The sequence below is a fragment of the Boleophthalmus pectinirostris genome, unplaced genomic scaffold, assembly GCF_026225935.1.
Source record: "Boleophthalmus pectinirostris isolate CB_2022bp ecotype Guang Dong unplaced genomic scaffold, ASM2622593v1 HiC_scaffold_17, whole genome shotgun sequence".
NCBI classification, from domain to species: Eukaryota; Metazoa; Chordata; class Actinopteri; order Gobiiformes; family Gobiidae; genus Boleophthalmus; species Boleophthalmus pectinirostris.
In genome coordinates this window covers 20,072,694-20,089,590 of record NW_026571115.1, presented here as the reverse complement: position 1 = coordinate 20,089,590, position 16,897 = coordinate 20,072,694, and the positions used below count along the sequence as shown (strand labels likewise).

General features: G+C 38.4%; 1 protein-coding gene across 2 annotated transcripts; it reads left to right on the top strand.

The window, feature by feature from the left end:
• The first annotated feature begins 1,171 nt into the window (after positions 1-1,171).
• Positions 1,172-16,272, top strand: LOC110167995 (heparan sulfate glucosamine 3-O-sulfotransferase 6). 2 transcript variants are annotated; one of them, XM_055152352.1, is made up of 4 exons: positions 1,172-1,240; positions 4,755-4,837; positions 4,958-5,503; positions 15,034-16,272. In XM_055152352.1, the coding sequence occupies exons 3-4, from the start codon at positions 5,055-5,057 to the stop codon at positions 15,650-15,652; spliced, it is 1,068 nt and encodes a 355-aa protein (XP_055008327.1). In that variant the 5' UTR covers positions 1,172-1,240; positions 4,755-4,837; positions 4,958-5,054; the 3' UTR covers positions 15,653-16,272. The 2 variants fall into 2 exon arrangements, with proteins under 2 accessions (XP_055008327.1, XP_020789072.1); XM_020933413.2 differs by lacking the exon at positions 1,172-1,240 and having other exon boundaries at positions 4,480-4,837.
• The last annotated feature ends 625 nt before the right edge of the window (positions 16,273-16,897 follow it).

Below are 16,897 nucleotides of genomic sequence, written 5' to 3'. Positions count from 1 at the left end.
TGAACAATTCTAGTAAATATATTTTTTTCCTTATGATTTTCCCACACACAAGTCAAAATGTGCTAACAACCATACCCACTTTGGTGGTGGCAGTCCTGGCGCGACAACAGTAGCTCAGTATTGTTGCAGTTGGGGCATTGAAAAGATGGAAAGAAAGCTGTTTTTCACACACTGGGTGGAAATAGAGGGTGACAGCGACACATAAAGGCATGGCTGTGGTTTGCATCTGACGTCACAGCAATCAAACTTTAAGTCCAACCACAGTGGGATGGCCACAAGCATTTTTCACTGTATAACTGCCTGTAATTACAAGTTGTAACACTGACAGCAGAGACAATGGGACTAAACGGATACACTGACCTGAAGGCATCAAGGTTTTTAACTCAAGAATTTGCGTCATATGGGAAACATTTGATTTTAAAGATGCTCTACATCATTTTTTATCAGGGGTCTGTTACCTTCTTGTCCGTATGGAGAGGTGATTCCTGTTCCTAGAATGTTCCAGATATTCCATATTGCATTGAGCATTATAATATTATATAACTATTTTGTATATATTCATGTTTTATTTCTCAAAAATATATTTAAAAACATAAATTTGTACTATGATTCATAACATGGCCTGTAGGAGTCATCTGCTGGTTTTCATGGAGAGAGAGTCATTTAATGCCATACTGTGGAACAGTAAGCAAAGCACTAACAGTAAGCATGATCCCAACATATCCATGGTCACAAGCAAGAGACTCGCCACCATAAAGGCTGCATAGTTCATCTTTAAATATTCTTACTGTCTTATATGAGTGCAAATTTCATGTGGTTACCTGTAGATGTTTATGATAACTTGTTGGGTATATGATGTGGGCTCATAGTGATAATTATTTTTAATTGTGTCCCAGCCTTTGAGATATTTTTTACTTATTTGTGCTTGTTTTCTATTGTATGCTTATTATCATGTTTTAAAACTACTTCATATTATTTGTGCCTTGTAGGTCCTTCAAATGACATAGAGTCTGTCAAATTTGCAGCCACATGTAGTGAATCCCCACAGAGAGCTCCCAGGCATGAAACTCTATCCAGAACTAATCATCCTTGTCTCGTTTTTAACCTCTCGCTCATTCACTTTCTGTCTTATTTCTCACTGTCTGCAGCAACCCATCCCACAGCCAACATACTCGCCCAGAACATGGACAAGCTGAATGGCAGAGCCCACTTGTCACCACACAGCCGTAGATTAGCCAAAGTAAGGCATTTTTGTGGCTTGTGATTCCCATTCATTTTCATTCCCTCTGGCCTATATGCTCTACTCCAATAATGCACCCAGAGAAGGTAAATAAAGGTAAAAACACACATGTGACTCCTGTACAGGCTTGCTTCTGGGAAGGCATTTGAGGTTTTTATTGCACAGATGAAAGACACTTTGAAAAAGATTGTGTGCAGCTGGTCTACGGTGCTCACATGGGCTTGTGTTTGTATGTGAAATATGTGAAACTTCCCTAAAGTTATGTAAGTGGACACATGGCTATTGCTCTGACCCATACTCCATCCCTTGAAAATGAGATGCTTCATTTCAAGGGGTTCATTTTCTTACTAAATTTTCTGTAAAGTTCCTGAATTTTGAGAATAATGTTTTATAACATGTAAGAGTAACTAGTTCAGGTTTTGTGGTCACCTGGAATAATTATATATAGTTTAGAATACTCATAGTAAACATTAACTTTGTGGGAAGAGCAACCCTTCTTGTTCAGAATTTACCCACATAACACAATCGTATAAGAGAAATTTAGCAGTCTCTCATTTGGGTCAAGAAAGGGAATGGGTCTAGGTAGACCGACTCAGCCAACACATGAATGCTTATTTGCATAGACAAAAGGAAAGCTCCAAAAAAAAAGTTGAAAGAAGTTTCAATCAGTGGTTGAAGGTAAAAAAATATATATATATATTTAAAAGTACATTAAAGTGGATTATGTTACTTTTCTGGTGGACAAGCACCACCTGCTTGTCTTTGTGTAGATGGTTCTGCCTTGCCTGGAATGTTCCCCCATACCTTTAAGTTTATCTGTTGTTGGAGACAATCAGGTGATATCATCATTAAACAAGCAGGTGATGGGCCTTCCACCAGAGAAATTATAGGGCACCTTTAAGTAGTGTCAAATTTTTAAGGAAAATGGAAAAAAAAAATGTGTTGTGTAATAACAAAGCAGCCTAACAGCAAAAAAGAGCAGATATCTGGACTTTCTACTTTACATTTTTGAACTGTGTTATGTACCATTTTAGAACCTTTACTTACTTAGTATTTTGAATATTATTTTCTGCCACTTTTTTCTCAATTAAAGCATGTCTGGAGAGGGAGAGGTTTTTAAGCAGGTCTAGTTTTTAACTTACATGTCTCAACAAATTATCAAAGCAACATTTTCAACATTACTTAAAAGTTATGATAAGACAGGAAATAACATAAAGCTGAGTGCTGTAGGGTTGTTTTTTCAAAAAGCAGGGGCTACACCTGTGCTTAAGTCAGGTCGAGTGGGCCAGGGAGTGGGAGGAGAACAGGAAGCACTCTGGAACTAAATCATACTGGAAAATAGGCTTTGCTTTCGACCAGCAATCCATCTATCATTCTTAGAGAATTACATGAAGAGTTGGAGAGATTTAGGTGCAGGGTGGGGCTTACAGGTCTCGCTTTGTTGCTGGCTTTTGTGCTGAGCTACCTGAGGGCCACTGGGTATCTTACATGTTAACGAAAAGTCCTTTGTCTCTTCAAAAGCTCTGCACTTCAGAAGCTAAGATTAGAGCAATAATCTGCTTGTTCTTGGATGAGCCTTTGTACTAATAACCACAATGAGTCAATCTTAAAATAAATACGAATTTCCCTACAAAACTCACATAAATGATTCCAAACAGTAGGGAAAGCAAAGTTTATATGTCGTTAATTTGCAGTAAACACTGATGACACGGGGTAGAGATCCCAACTAAATGTGTATCTCTATAGCTAATTGAGGATGAGGGTTATTTGGCCGACAGTTTCTTCCTTGTGGTGGAAATGACTAAATAAGAGCGGAACGTTGTGGAGTTGGCTATTTGTAATTTGCAGTAATGGCAGACACATGTATGCATCTGAACAGGCCTCTAGCAATGGAAATATTTAGCAACACACCTGCACACGAAAGGATGTGTATTCTGATTAAGGTGCATGAGCAGAATCCATCTTTTGATAATGTAGTTTATGATAAAGTGCCTATGAGGTTAGACTACTCATTTTACTAAAACACAGTTAAGATCATTACATTTAAGATTTCTGCAGAAACTATCACATTCGTTTTCCCAACTTGGCCGTTTTTTAGGTTTAAAATTTTACTACCTGGTTGTAAAATCGTGACTGTTACCTGGCAAAACTCTAACGTAATGTATAAAATGTGGATAACTTTTGGATAGAACTCTCCCTAGTGTCATCAGTATGTTTAGAACTCTCTACTTCCTGTAATTTTCAACACATTTTTCAACTTTTCTTCACAAATTGCTTCTTGATTGAACTCTCTTTATGTTTACAATAGTTATAATCCCACCAAATGAAGTCAAAACTAGAGAATCCTAAAATCTGTCATACACACTTTAAGCAAGAGAACTGTATTGTAGTCATTTTGTGATTAACAAATTAGACTGCCCAGTGGAGTTATGGACTTTTTCCGGCATTCTTGTACATGTTGATAAATTGCATCTCGCCTTAGGACCCATAGTTGCAGGAATATGCTACTACAAGTGCAGCAATTACAACAGTCTGGTCTGGTTCACAGCTTGCATTCCTCTTATATTTGTTTACCTAATCTGACTGTTTATATTTGGGCCATACCTGTCAGCATGACTCCAAACACAGCAATTAGTGTGAAGGGAAAAGCAAATAAAATATCTGATGAAAACACAGGCCAAATTAAAATCTCAGCCTCATCATGACTCCAGACGCCCCCAAAGCTGGAGTCCATTCCAAAAGCTGTGAATTTATCAGTGCCAACACATGCTGCTTGAGCATTGAAACATTTAATCTTTCTAATATCTCAAGTTTTGTTTGATGTTTTTTAAGAATTTTGTCTATGCTATTTTTTTTTTTAAATCTCTGTGCCTACTGTATTATATTTTGAGAAATGGACTTGCCCCTAAACTATAAGATTTTTGGTAAAAGTCAAGATTTATTTGACTATGGTGGTCTGTGTGTGTCCGTTTTTGTAGACACAGGAGGTCAAGGCACTGAATTAATCTGCCATCACCCTGTGACAAAATCTTGCCTCAAGATACCTCATTTGGCACTTTTTCTATCTCAACTTTTTAAACTGCTTCAATCATTTTTTAGCTATGTGGTAACTTAATATCGGCTTACAAAGTGCAGATCCTTCCTGTGGAGATGACATAGGCTTATTGTCAAAGGTAAGCCATGATGTTGGGGGCACTAGTTCAGTATTAGGTTTTATGTCGACATCCCCGGGGCTTCTCACTGTCACATAGCATCATCTATTATAAAAGTTCAAAGGGCCAAGATGATTTCACTGTGGCTGCATACATTTGTAAAATCTAGTGTCCACAAAGAGTGCTCAAGTTATGCTTTGACTCAACATTGTTTTGTATGATATGCACGGATATATAAAACCCTATAGGCTATTTGCAGTTATTACAATTTGTTAAAAGTCTACCAATGGCCTTTGGGGTAAAATTTCAAGTTTTAGGAATGACCTGACAGCGTGAGTGAAGTAAGTTTATCCTCCCATGAGACATGTTTGTCCTATAGCTGGACGCGGAAGGGTGGAGACTTTAGGAAAGAGCGTAGGAGAGCGCAACCTTGGATGAAAGATTGGTGAGTAGCTCAGAGCGCACAGAACAGTTCTGTGAAACACAAATGTTCACGTTTGATAATGAAGATCCACGCTGGTTTCTGTGCTACCTCTCTTCTCATTGGCGCGCTTTTACGCAACAGGTTCTTGGCTGAATATTTTTGATTGCATTGTGATCACTGGAGGAGAAACAAGAAGCATGCTGTTTTGGCTCTTTGGCTCCGAGCAGGAAATCAACTCATGGGATGTAGCGGATGCAGAGGCAGGTTCAACTTTGGCAAGGTGCTGTCCAAAGCGTCCTTGTTCTTTACCATGCTCCTAATCTGCTCCTATTTCTTCTATTGCCTCAGTGGACTGTGTGATTCTGCCCCCAGGACTTTGTACCGACAGGACAACTTCATGGACTATGATTTTGCAGATGAATTATCGCCTCGTGTCTTCCCTGAAGCGCACAACAGCACCAGCGCTCAGCAGGTGGACGCAGTCGGACACTCGCAGCCAAGCAACAGCATCCCGGTGTCCAACACGTTTGGGATTAAGCGGTTCCCACAGGCGATCATCATCGGCGTGAAGAAAGGTGGCACCCGGGCACTACTGGAGTTTCTGCGCATTCACCCGGACGTGAGAGCCGTGGGCGCAGAGCCGCACTTCTTTGACAGATTTTACGACAAAGGACTAGATTGGTACAGGTACGCACAATGTTTTTTATGGTAACCTACAAGTAAGGTTATTATCTGATTTATGTTATCTATACGACTATATCAACAGGTAAAAATTCAACAAAGCCTTTTACCAAAATTGCTTTAACGCAATGTCGTCCGCGACTTGGCTGTGTTTAGTTTTTAAAGATAATTTTCAGTACTTTTATGGGAACGAAGATCAATAAAAATTCGAGCTGTCTATTTATTATTATTATTATTATTATTATTATTATTAGTAGTAGTAGTAGTAGTAGTAGTAGTAGTATTCCACGTCCAGGGTTCATGGTGTGAGTAAACTCAAATACATATATTTTTATTGGCAAAAACGTATTTATTCCATGATATTTCTTATGAGATAACTTAACCAATTATGAAACAAGTGGATGTCAGAGCAGTAGTCTAATAAAGCTATAGGCCTCAGTATTTTCAGAGGCATCATTATTTGAACTACTTTTTGAGGAGTTTTGCCCATTCAAAAAGTATCTTAATTTGCAATAATTGTGATCACTTGAAACCCACAAAAACTGTTTAGTGCAAGGCAGACATTTGGGATAAAGGTTTATTTTTAATAATGTTATATTCCACAAATGCAGAGAGCATCTAAAATGTACTATTAAATATATTACACTTGGTGATGATGATTATTGGGCTACTGTGTAAATCTGTCTTTAAAAGCAGTTTGAAGCAGCCAGAAAGGTTAAGGGTCAGGAGAACAAGCCTGTGCACATTCTCGCCTTGTGAATTATGTATTTGGATCACAAATCTTTTTTTTTTTCTGAAAAATTGTCTATAATTTTGACGAAGACCAGCTCTGCCCATTTAGGCTACAAGACAAGGGGGTTGGTGCATGGTAAAACCAGACATTGTGTATATACAGTTTGAGAGTGTCTGGCAAGCTAACTTTAATACTTAAAAATGTTTGTTCTAAAATGCATGCAAAGGCATGCACAATGCATAAGACATGGTCTAAAGTCTAGCCCATGTTATGGCTTACAATGCAGGGGGTCATATTGTTATGCCTAATATAAGCTGCACCACTACACCGCGCCATAAACTTGAGCAGCGTGTGGCAGGTTAGGTCTTTGGCAAACAAGGGCTTGACAGAGGACCCTGAAACTGTAATTTAATCAGCCTAAGCCCTTAGCTGTATCTTAAGTGCTAGCATACGGACACATGGAAGCACTCACTGTTAATTTTAGCATGCTAAATCACACACACACATACACACACACGCACACACACACATACACACACGTGCGTGCAGGCACACACATGCACTCACACATACACATACACACACACATACACACACACGCACACACACACATACACACACGTGCGTGCAGGCACACACATGCACTCACACATACACACACACACATACACACATACACACACGCGCTTCTGGGCCTTATCTTCTCCACTTGTCTCCCCTTTACCACATGAGCTGCCCCTCATCCTCACCACATCCTCCTCTTTCTTCTTTAATGAACCCATGTTCCTCTTTTGTTCCCCTCGACGCAGCATGTCTCTGTTTCATAAATACCAACAGCAGACCTGATCTTTCCAGGCACATTTCTTGAGAATGCACACGAGATTTTCATCTTACCAAAAAATGTTATTTGGAAAACATGTATTTTTGGAGCAATTGAACACATTTGGGTAGTACTCAGTTACATTTGTACCTTTCCCAATTCAATTTAAAAAAAAAACTGATTTTGTGCATTATTTAATGTTTTGTCCTTCAAATTATATTAAATTATAATCAGATGTTACATCCCAGCAGTACTCCTTAAGCTACTCTTACTTGAGTAATACATTTTTACTCTAACCTGACTTGACTGCTTGGACCACTACAGTAGAAGTACATGTACTTCTACGTCCTTCTGCGTACTTCTACTTGAACAATATTATTTTGAAGTAACATTATTCGTACTTGTACAGTTTGTGACAACTCTAGTCATCTCTGCAATTGAAACACTAGACATATCTTTACAATTAAAGTTATCACTGGTGAGTGGTTCCCTTTCTCTGCCCTTTTTATCTGTTGTGTTGTCTTGTTTGCATGTGTGTGCCTAAATTCTCATTACGGGAATGGAAAAACCACAAATAGCGCACCAAAATGATCTCAGTGAAGATGTAATGATTTTGTGTGCTGTTTTATGGCTCTAAGTGCACTGACTAGACTGATGGGTTTCATGTGGGACTAAAGAGGAGACCGCAGAAGACTCCCAAACTTTGGCTTTCCATGGCACAATGGCCCGGACTGTCACGGCCCTGTCGCCATTATGTGGTTTTGGAAGAGCTTGCTTATGTTTTCTCTCTTCTGTTTGAAGTTGATGTTTAAATGCACACATTTTGTTCAGTCTTGTGCAGTACCTTTTGCTACTACAGCAAAGTGGAAATATAATTAAACTAATGGCTTTTCCCATTCTGTTATGGTTTTTAATTTAATTCAATATTTTACACTCTTGTCAATTTGCTGACCTAGAACTATTCCACCAAAGACCGTGTACAATTGGATTCCCATTAATATTGTGGGTCCTTTAATGGCTTGTCAATGAACTTAAAAAGAAATAGATTTATGTTAATTTAGTTAGAAAAGAAAATGTAGATTTTCAGGTTCTCCTACCTGTTTGTTTCTATTAAGGTGTGAATGTTTTGCCTGGAATGGCAAAAAGCAAGTTGAGGCCACTGGGCCAAGATCTGTGGAGAGGAGAGCCTTCTCACTAAAACCAATAGAATATGTTAAGTTACATAAGTTACATATAGAGCACCTTTAAAATTTTGGAGATAAGTTTAATTTTGTACACTCTTCAAGTTAATCAATCAGCCATAGGAAGCAAATGTTAGATCTACCAAATATACAAACTGACAACAAACACCAGAATCTAAAAGTCAACTATTTTTACCCATATTTACTACATAAAAACACATTATTAAAAAAGTTGTCTATTTTCTTATCAAATTACTTTGGCCGTTTCTGCAAATTTTTCCTTTTCCACATATTTCAAATGTGGCAGTGTCTGTGACAGTTGAAATGTGGAAAATGGACGATATTGCAGAGCACACATTTCCAGGAGGAGAGCAACACCTTGTGCTGTTCAGCCTAAAGCCAGAGGCGAAAGGTTCTGATTGGTGTAACAGATCAGGAAGTGGTCTCTTGAAATGTTGGCTTACTGTGTGCCTTAATAGTGCTTTGGCTGGAGTTGGGCTCTGGTGGTGTTCATTGGCAAAGGCCCACACTCACACCCCATGTGGTGGGAATTAAAATAATTTAAGGTGCATTGTGGTCCACACTGGGGCGGGTATAGTATTTTCTGAGCTTTCAGTCATGCCACACTTTAGTACAATGGAGAAAGTGCATGTGCTGTTTTCACCTAAATAAAATTGTATAATCCCCACAGACATGCTTACACTGAATAAAACATGTTTTATTTCAGAATGATATTTTTGCATTGAATATGGATATGAACTTCTGATTTAAATGAGTAATTAGGTTCAGTAATTATCTTTAATATTAGACTATTCTACTGGTCACATATAAGTAAACTGAGGTGTAGGAGTAGAACTGTATACTAAGATAATAATAGCACTTATACAACAACACTCTCATTCACAGTAAACTTCCACATGGGACCTGCTGCTAATTTTTTTCTAATGTGAACTCTTAAAAGTTATTAGCAAGCATCAGTGACCTCACTTCCTGTTGGAGGTCCTCGTTAAGATAGACCTCATGCACCACATACAAATTTCCCCATCAGTGAAATAGGCTGCAGTCCTGCCCACACGCATGTGCTACCACCTATAGACATGCACATGTTTGGGTCTTAATCTCTCATTTCCTTTTAGTTGTACAGTCTTTATTGTGGGGGAAAAAAAATCTCAAAATCTGTACTAAAAGATGATTACTTTGGATAAAAGTAATTGGTAATATGTGCTTTTTTCACATCATATAGCCCACAAGTTCTACACATCTACCTTGAGTAATCGTTTCACAACTAGTTCCTGCTATGTACTAATAATTTATTCTGTATGCCAGGTTTTCGTGCTAAATGCAATGTTTACATATAGTGCTTCTTAATCAATGTTGCTGAAGAAATAAAACTATTAAAAAGACACGGTAACATAAGATTAAATAAAACCTCAAATATTTAACTAATGAGTGATTCAGCTGATAAACTGCCTATTAAATAATGAATAATTACCCGGGTGCATCCTGTAACCTCAAAAGAACAAAATGTAATGCTCTTTTAGATTTAACCTCCTGTTGCAAACCGCCCCCATTCCTTCACAATTTTACATTATTATTAAAAGTAAAAATGCCAGACAAAATGTATTCTGTAGGTGGCAACATTAGTTCTGTCAGTCATGTGGTTTCTCAGGAGGGTCCACTTGCTCTCAATAAAGAAAAGGGTTTGGTTTATGGAACAGGAGTCCAGACAGGTTGATGTGTATAGTTTGGATTAAGTGTGACATTTAAATACCGAGGCTTTTGAAGTGTATGTTTATTATTTTGTTAGCCAAGTTCAAGTCTGACCTCAGGGGACACTTGCTCTTAACAAGTTAATTGCTGTGATACATTGAGGCTACTACTGTTACTGCCGTTTCTTTTTAGACCAGCGCCGTGAGACAGTATGGCGACTGAGTATGGCTCTGTGCTTCACTCCCACCCACAATAATGATCTCTTTGTCATCAGCGCTATGTATCGCTTTGACACCATTGACCTTCTGTAGAACTTTTGTCAGTGCACCAACCGCACTAAACTGTGAACGCAACAATAATAGACATATAGCATTACCAATTGTCTGCAACTCCTGTGTACTATGGCATTACGATCAGTTCTATATCACAATTATTTGAAGCATTTGAATGAATGCATGAATACTTTTCTCCACTCATTGAAGAGGCTTCTTCAGTTTTACATGATTAGTTGCCAAACGTATTCACTCTTGATAGACCAATATATCAGCTGGTTGATATCTGCTTATCGACTATTGGCCATAAATCTCCAGCAAAGGCTTGTCCACATTATTTAGAACAGAACTTTTTTCTTTTTTTTATTTTTTATTAATTTGACCAATAATTGTTCATTATTGTTAATTTATTACAATTTACAATGTACAGCCCTAGTGTATACTCTGAGATTTTTGTATCATAACAAGCATTACCTTCTTCACAGGTCCATTACACAACCCAGCTTTGCCTGTGGATCACTTGCTTATATCTTTATGCAGTATTTCTCTCTACCTTAATCACTGCAAATCATTTCCATATTCTCCTGAAAATACCTTTTTATTACACAGCCATCTTGACTTAGCTGGAGAGTTGCCTTAGATTTAACTCTCCAGGGGATGTATATTACTCCTCTTAAACCACCTATACAGTATTCTTACAGGCAGGAAGTCTTGTGGCCTCATTCCCAAAATTTACCATTTAATCTTTTGATACCGGCAGCTGAGACCATATCAGTGGTGTAATAGGCGCTACCACTGTTCAGGGAGGAAAAGAGCTACATCCCTTAAACAGCAGGGAGTTCCGCGCTAATGTGGCCTGTCAGTGAGGCTTGCCAAAGTGCGTATGGCTAAATCCAAAACATCCGAATGCAGCACGAATAAAACTCAAAGAGGAAGGATAAAAACTCAAGAACCTGCTCCAAATATAACCTGATTCTGATCCAACTGGTATGTGTGTCACTCTGAATTGAGTTCTACAGATTATCAATCTGGAATGGTGATCAGAAAACACAAACTGCCATGACAAATATTTGAATCTGATTGGTCGAAGCACCACAATATTGAAATTATTTGTTGCATACAACTGAGAGAAAAGCACAGGTTTCAATGTTCACAAATGCACAAAGCTCTTACCTTCTGCACAAACACATAGTTAGTATGCTCAAATCCGCACAAACCTCAATGCTGCTTTGCGATTGGTCCACTCCACAGTCTAAGATGGATTCTTGTGAGTTTGCGAACTCAACATTAACAGTAACCCAAACGATAAACCCTATTACCCTTAATTCTACTGCTATTCCCACAATTTATGAAAAACTTCTTTAAATAAAACAAATCTGCATGAGCCAGGAGGAGACATTGAGGCTGAAGATCTCAGCTGAAGTCCAGCTCTTTTCCTGTGACTCTCAGACTTTTGGCCAGTGCACACTGCTTCCTACTTAGGCCACCACTCTGTCTTGTCACACGTTTTACTTGTACTTGTCTATTGGAACTGCTAAATGTTCATAATGTATCTTTTAATATTGCTTATTACCTCCGCCAAGGAGGTTATGTTTTTGCCAGCGTTTGTTTGTTTGTTTGTTTGTTTGTTTGTCTGTTAGCAAGATAACTCAAAAAGTTATGGACTCAGGATTTGTTGGAAATGTGAAAAGGAAGAACTGATTTCATTTTGGGGGTGATCTGGAAGAAATCCTGGATTCTGGATCACTTTGAAATTTTAGTTAACATTGTGGTAAATGGGGCCAAAAATTTTGTTTCTCAATATCTCAGTTAATTATTGACCAAACCCCATGAAATTTGACTCAGGGATGGACAATGGGATCCTCTTTCATATTCCAAAGGCTGATCCGGATCTGATTCAGAAGACTGATTTTATCGCAATTTATATAAAAAATGGGGGTAGTCCTTGGCGGAGGTCTGCGCTCTCTGAGTGCTTTTCTAGTTTAGTTTTTTAGTCTTGAGGAACAAATTTCATTCTGTCATGTGTTTCTCTCACGTGCTTGAATGACAAATAACCTTGAACCTTGAATTCTCAGCTTGGTTGGTTTTGCCTCATAGTGTCAATCCCTTCTGCCAGACATCTGATTTGACATGCCGTTTCTATAAACATTAATCAAATGTCTTAAACTTATTCCACTTGCTTTCACACTATGAGTGGGGTCACCTCTCCACAGATATGATTTGTAACTTGGCCTGATGGCATCCTTGCTTATCACAAACTGCCTTTTACCTTTTGTTTAGTAGATATTGGCAATTGCAGGGCTGAATTTGTCCAAAGTGAAAGTTAGTTTGAAAACACAGTGGAGCACATCCTGTATTACCACATGACATCACAAGTTGGAACAGGGTGTTTTCTGTCTGAGAGAAGAATTCACCTGAAATATGCACAGTTTGTGTGTTTAACATGTGTGAATGAAACAAAGCACAACTCCATAGGTCAGAAAATACCGTAATATGGGCCCTTTAAAACATGTAAATTCTTAGGTACTTCCCTCTTCTATCTACAGGCAATAAACACATCCACAAACAATGACAGAAATGACATGTTATAAATCATGGTCGATCTGTTTACTCCTGACTTGACACCTCAGATTTATGAGTGAAAATAACTGGTATTGATTATCTGGTGATGAGGCAGACTGATGAGCGCGATAGGGACCAACACGGACACAGCTCATTAAGTATTCATGAGTATAGGAGCCAAGTCATAGTCATTTACTCAAGTGGCACTCAGGAAGGGACTTTACATGGAGGAGATGACACCCATACACACCTATGCAGAGCAGTGAATGATCAGTCATCGAGACAGACACATCGATTAGACAGGCAGGCAAGGGTAGGCCATTTGGACCTCTTTTACTTTGTTATAAATCAATTAAAAGTCTTTATTATAGGGATCATTTAATGTGGTGAATTGAGAAGTCTTAGTTTTAAATAAATGGGCAACTCAAAATTTACTCCTGAATGTCTTTGATTTGGACATCAATGATTTAAATATTTCTTAATAATAACTTGTGATACCTGCCTATTGAAGTTCTAAACTTATAACCAACAAGCAGTAAATCAAATGTTTTAGAATACAAAGTTCATTAATTCAAGTATGAGTGATATGACTGGATAATACCAATGCTCACACTCACTGACTACAAGCAGTTCATACTTGGGAGGTTTGTATGTTTGCTAAGCCAAGTAAACTCCTTTCCCAAATGTTTATAATTTGAAAACAAGATTTTCTCAGAGCTAAAATACATTTTATGAGTTTGAATCTGGCCTATAATGATCTCTGACTTAAACCTCAGACTTAGTCCAGTCAGTTAAAATCACACTAAACCACCGCCTAATGCTCTATAAAACTATTTTTATCAGCTTCTTCAGGCCTGCTTCACTCACACAATACAACTATAAAACATTTGCCCCAATGCTGTCTGACTGAAATCCAGATTTCTCCTAATTTTTTAAGTGAGTGAGTCAAGTCAAGTGCATGTCCATTCGTTTCCATTTGTGCAAATAAACCTTTGAGCCGTGACCTTGTACATGATATATGCAGAATATTACTGGTAACACTTATGATCCATATTCATCCATAAATCTTCCACTTTTCTGTAGAGGTTTTCTGTTCATTGACAATTGAAAAATACACAGGCTTATACTGTGTTTATTTTAAGGAAACCACTTTAAAGCTTTTGTTTCCAGTAAGACACTGTAAACTGTGTTTGGCAAATTAACTACAGAACTGGCACTTAATTAACTGTGTCTATTATTCGCTTGTCATGTACAAAATCCAGATATACCACAGGTCTGTTACACAGTTTCAGCTCAAAACACTAAATGTGGCTGCCACACAGTGGTTTGTGATGCCTGCCTTGTTGTGGGTTGCAGGTTTCATTCCTGGCGTCTAAAACATGTCTGTTTTGCTTTCCTCTTGTAGTTTGTTCTTATGCTTTCCTGGTTGTGAGTAGTTTTTAATACTCGTAATTAAGAAAGTTCTCAACTACTGAGATCAGTATCTAGTCTGTGATGGGGTTGTCTGGTAAAGGTGGTGAGGGGGAGTGCTTTGCTATTATAGGAAAAGAGGCTGAGGTGTTAAGAGACTGTTGAGGTTTTGTGGCTGTGACTCTTTAGGCCTATTGTGAGTGGACTGTTGGGGGGTGCAAACCTTTAGAGTGACATAGGGCACCAGGAAAGGATACAGAATATTTCTCACTCTAGTAAATAAATAGTTTGCATTTACAAGGCAAATAAATAGCACCATAAGTTTTTGGTTATACAATATCACACTGATACTATTTCACAACAAGTACAATAATGACTTTATACAATGAAAACCTGTCCTTAGACTTTTAAACTAAACTAATAAGATCTTAGTTAAAGGTGCACTGTGTAACTTCCTGGTGGAGGGTCTGCCTGCTGCTTGTCTTCATTGAGATGTTATTGCTTTTTCTAGAATGTCCCAAAGTATAGCATTAAACTTAATTTTAAGGAGACAAGCCCATAATGCCTCCAGGCCAAGTCACAGGTTAGATCTGTGGAGAGGTGAGCTCACTGTAGGAATGTATATTTTCCATAGTATTTCTGAGCAGTAATACACATGCAATTGAATAAATGCAACATAGGTAAGTTTAATGCCATACTGTGAAACCTTTCGGGTAAAGCAATATCATCTCCATGGAAATAAGCTTGTGGCAGACCCCCTACTAGAAAAGTTACACAGTGCAACTTTAATAGACACATATTCTATTGTACATTTATTTCCTATTACATGTCTATTTTTTCTCATTCAGGAACTTGATGCCTAGGACACTGGATGGGCAGATCACCATGGAGAAGACCCCTAGCTACTTTGTCACTAAAGAAGCGCCAGCTCGCATCTGCTCCATGAACTGTCAGACCAAGCTCATTGTGGTGGTGCGGGACCCTGTCACCAGAGCCATATCAGACTACACCCAAACTTTGACCAAGAACCCGGGACTCCCCTCATTCCAGAGCCTGGCCTTTAAGAACAACTCCAGCTCAGAGATTGACACCACATGGAGCGCAGTGCGGATCGGCCTGTATGCCAAACACATGGACCACTGGCTCCAGCACTTTCCCCGTGATCTCTTTCTCTTTGTGAGCGGAGAGAGGCTAGTGTCTGACCCGGCTGGGGAGATGGGGCGGGTGCAGGACTTTCTAGGTCTCAAGAGAGTTGTGTCGGACAAACATTTTTATTTCAATGAGACCAAGGGCTTCCCATGTCTCAAGAAGCCTGAGGGGAGCAGTAGGCCTCGCTGTCTGGGCAAGTCAAAAGGCAGACCCCATCCTGACATCCCTACTGAGGTGCTACAAAGACTTAGAGACTTCTACAGACCGTACAACCAACTGTTCTACGAAATGAGCAAACAGAACTTTGGATGGGACTGATGGTGATCAACATATTTACATTCAGGGTTCATTCATAAGTGACCAGTGTTCTCAGGGACATAGAGAGCGGAACTGAACACAGCACAAATTAGCTGGAAATTGACATTGTCCAGCAAAGGCAAATCTTACAAGATCAGCAGTTTTGGAGATTGTTTGACAAAGCCATCTGGCCTCATAGCATGACCAAATCCTGACCATTTTTCCTCATACACTCTGAGGAGATATACATTGAACAAGACCATATGTATATTATGATCTACCACAATACCCATATGTCTTAAGCTGTAAAATGATTTTGTATTTTTGTGTATTTATTACAAAGTGACCATCGACAAGACAATGACGCAACTGCAAACCACTATTTTTGCTGTTAACAGTATTACTCAAACCACCCTATATTTTTTGACTGAAATGGCCTTTACTTTACACCATTGTTACCTCAAGTGTACATTGTTAAATCATAGAGCGTTTTGTATATACTGGTGCATTCTTTATGACCTGTGATTATAATTTGGAGCCATTCATATGCAAATGAATGTTGCACAATATATTTTTGATTATGTGTGTATAGTATTGTTATGATAAAACATACTGTGGATAAAGTTTTCTTATCAAAAATGTCATTGTCATTTCAGATTATTTAACTGCAGCAATAGAGCAATAGCAATAGTTTCAGTACTTTTGAGATTTTTCTGTAATCAAAAGTCAATGTTTTATACTGTATTTTATGAATTTGAGAAAATACCTCATTTTAGTTTTACAAACCTTTGCTGAAGCTCTTTATTATAATTGAATGATGCACAGTTGGTTGGTTCTCACAATCTTTTCCTCTCACTGTTTCCACATAGGACCACCACATGCATTCACCACAGCCTATAATTATATATATTATAAAAAGATGTCGGCAAACTTAGAGAGAGCCTTCTTTGAATACATTAGACATAGGAATTTTGTAGAGTACCAGTTGCGTAAAACTCTTCAAGATCATCACAGCCCTCTTCCTGTTTGGTATTGCTTTAAGATTTTCAAGCCTGATTTAATATGTCTGGCGTGAACCACACTAAAACGTAACAGCGCTCGTCTCACTTCATCTGTGACTACTTTTATGACTTGCTATTACCAGTTATTCTGATAGCTGCCATTAACAGACTAAAGACTCGAGTCTGCCATATGGTGAAAGTGTTGGTTTGACTGTGTCAGGACAGCCCAGTCACTATGGGTCATTAAACAAGCAGAGCACCAACT